We start from the raw sequence: 3,476 nt of genomic DNA, 5'->3' as shown, positions 1-3,476 counted from the left end.
AGCCCAGCAGGTCGAGGCTGCGGTGGCTGGGAGCAGCCACTGTACTCCAGTCTGGGCAACCGAGTGAGACTCCAACTCAAAAAATAAAATAAAATAAAAAGAATACACAACAGAGATGACAAAACCTAAATTATTTACCATTTGAATCTTTACAGAAAAGTCTGCTAACCTTGACATATGTTAACACCTGCAGTAATCAGGTATGTATTTTTTAAGGACAAGAAACCACCCATGTCTCCCTTGAGCCATGCCCCAGCCCTCCCAGCAGAGCATGCATCTACTCAGGGAAGGCTCTGCCTGGACAGTGACAAATCTACACGTACCTTTCCGTTGTGAATGTAAAACCAATGAATGGCAAGTGCAATCCAGAAAAGCCTGTGTGAGAGCCAGGAGGTAATATTTCCTGCATAAGAACATATACAGCACAAATGAAATGAATGTTCAAACAAACGGAAAAAGAGAAAGAATGTTATAGTAATGGGGACAGTCAGGGGGTCCTGGACAAACTGTGTGGCCTGGGAGAGTACAGATTTCATGTATCATCTGCAGGGAGCTTGGGACTGAGGAATTGGAGTTGTACCCCTGGCTCTGTCCAGTGCTTACACAATGTAGTTAAGAGGATAAATGTACTAATTTTCATGATAATGGCACAGGCCAAACCTAGATCAGGCTAGTAATTTTCAAACTTCTTAAAGCCAAATAATCCATTGCTTAACACAATTATGTGCAGACACCAGCAGTGTGGACAGGTGCAGCCCCTCTGAGAATGTAAGCAGAGGCTGGAAACTCTTAAGTTCCTGGCCTAAGACAGAGGCCTAAGGCAGAAAGGAGATTTGGAACCCAAAGGTAGATGATAATACTTTTCTCAGTCTTTTCTCCATGCGGTCTGAAGTTCAGCTCTTACTTTGATGAGGAGCCATCAAAGCAAGTATTAATTACAAATAGATTTAACTTTTCCATGAAGCTACCAGGGGTACTCAACTTTTTTAGTGTCTTCTAAGAACCTCTGTTCCTCTTTGAAAATTGTTAAACTACTAAAAGTTTTCCCAAGATCGTGGTAATTCATTTCAAGAGGCCTTAACAGATAAGACAGAGAGAACAAATGACTCTATTCTAGCATGAGAAATTATCTAAATTAGGGTTGAAGAAGGTTTTTCTTTTACTAGGCTAACCTTCAGTTTCTCTATTCCCAAACCTGGTCAAATGTATGGGCTTGATGAGATCAAAATAATTTAACAAGATATAAGCAAAATTCTCAGGAACCAAAGGTACTGGCTAGTGCATCCAAGAGGCCCTGTGAGAGCACATCAAAACACCAGAGAAGCCCCACAGCTAGGACCCAACTCGGAAAATCCATGATCTTAAACATCAATGCATCTTAACTAATAACATCTTAAATCTGTTATCACTATGGTTGATCCTGAACTCCTGCTGTAAAAACATAAATGCATTGGAAGGCTGAGGCGGAAGGATCGCCAGAGCCCAGCAGGTCGAGGCTGCGGTGGCCAGGAGCAGCCACTGCACTCCAGTCTGGGTGACAGAGTGAGACTCCAACTCAAAAACAAACAAACAAACAAACAAAAAAACATAAATGCAGACACTGAGACCCATGAAGATAGAAAGATTTAGCGGGTTCTCATACATAGGGAAACAGACCAGAAAGCAGGTCAAAGCACTACCCATGGGACCACAGGCCAAGCTCCACCTTGTGTCTTAGGGCCACAGTGAAGCTCTAATACAACAGTATGTGTGACAGACACTGTTCTGAAAGGTATGTACTGTGAACATAACAGCAAAAGTATTTCTGATGAGTTCCAAAACAAAAGAACTGTTTAACTGAATTTGACTCAAACTGAGTAATACATCATTTTCTAAAAGAGTATTCAGGACAAAGCCGAAGGCTGTGCCTTGAGACAATTGTCAAATTTCTCAAAAAAAAATAAATCAGTATAGTTCTAAGATTTACTAACTTGGTAAGCAACATCTTAACACAGCACTGCTAACGTTCAGACCTACAGTAAAACAGTATTAAGAGTAAGACGGCCTTTACACTCACAGTATTTCTCAGCACATCATCATCCACATCGAAGTTGGATGTGTCAGAAGGACTGCTCACGTCAGGAATATAAGGTGCTTCCAGATTTCGTATATTTTCCCAGTTTAGACCTTCAAAAAACGCATGTTTTTTGAAATCCTCTATTCCATTCTGCCCCAGGCGGCGCTCTCTGCTGCAGATCAATCTCTGGATGAGGTCTTTCGCTTCTTCAGACACATCCGTGACATGGGAAGGGAACTGAAATCGCTCCTGGTGGCGAAGGGGAAGGCAAGAAAAATCAGTGGACATATCCAGAAAAATTTAAGGTATACAGACATTACAAAAAACAAAGTAGAAAAACCAGTTCCGAAGAACAATTGTTTCAATTTCATGGTAACTAAGTGCAAACCACAAGTTAATGAATTTTAATTCCAGAATAGCAAATAAGAAAATGATTTGTCTTTCTTGTTTTACTCATAGCAGACTTGTTACTACACAGCATATAAATCAAAACAAGGATAAACCTTCACCTGTCAAGATTACCAAGAGTGTGCCAACATACTGCGGTATGAACGTAAACAGGCAAGGCCTTTCCAGAGTGCACCATGCCAGTGTCTTTGGCAACTTCACAGTCACAAGACAAAAGATAACTTTCATGACTGCATTATATTTTGACCAAGAAAATTCCAGAATACCTTACATGCCCATCAAAAAAGTAACTTGTTAAATAAAAAGTTGTGGTACACAGAGAGGAAGGTACATCTCTGTGTGTTGATATAGAAAGATGCCAAAAACATGATAAAATAAGTTAAATAACTGTTTATATGTAATGCAATATCTAAACACACAAACTCGCTTGTCAGCCAAGACCACATGCCCAGCATGGTAGAGGAGGCCTGCGAGCTGCGTCACTGTGCCTACAGTTCACTTTGTTATCTGCAAAAAGGAATGATAATGCTCACTGGTTAGCATTCAGGACCAGCTGGCAGGCTGTCAGCATTAACTAAGTCTGAATTGCCACTTTAACAGAATTTGTCACTAACAAGTGGATGAGGTAATTTTTACCATCTACTGTATATCTGCATCGTCTGAAGTTCTTCTAGGGAATGTATATTAACTTATAAATGAAAAAAGTATTTTCACTGTGTGAAAAATGTTTTTTAAAACTGTAATTTCCCCCTTGACATGAAATTAAATGGAAAACCATTTACCACTTTAGTGTTAATCTGTTACCCACATGAGCAAACAATGGGGACAGGTCAATGCAGCACAAGGATGTGTGCTGGGATGTGAGCACATGCGAGACGGGGCAGGTGTGGGAAATGCTATAAAGCATACTGTCGAAGGCTGGGTTCGGTGGCTCAGCCTGTAATCCCACGCCTTGGAAGGCCAAGGTGAGTGAATTGCCTGAGCCCGCGGGTTCGAGACCCGCCTGGGCAAC

General features: G+C 41.2%; 1 protein-coding gene across 1 annotated transcript in view; it reads right to left on the bottom strand.

Moving 5' to 3' along the window:
- CDC42BPB (CDC42 binding protein kinase beta) overlaps window positions 1–3,476 on the bottom strand; it is an 80,852-nt gene that overhangs the window by 44,935 nt on the left and 32,441 nt on the right. Inside the window, exons 8-9 of the mRNA XM_021710107.1 lie at window positions 2,057–2,305; window positions 324–403 (exon numbers count right to left, since the gene is read on the bottom strand). Of these exons, the coding sequence (XP_021565782.1) occupies window positions 324–403; window positions 2,057–2,305 (329 nt within the window). The remainder of the gene's footprint in view (window positions 1–323; window positions 404–2,056; window positions 2,306–3,476) is intronic.

Source organism: Carlito syrichta, unplaced genomic scaffold (genome assembly GCF_000164805.1).
Source record: "Carlito syrichta isolate Samal-C Ts95f unplaced genomic scaffold, Tarsius_syrichta-2.0.1 Scaffold288134, whole genome shotgun sequence".
NCBI lineage: Eukaryota > Metazoa > Chordata > Mammalia > Primates > Tarsiidae > Carlito > Carlito syrichta.
Note: the sequence above shows the minus strand (reverse complement) of the source record. Positions and strands in the feature narration are given on the sequence as shown.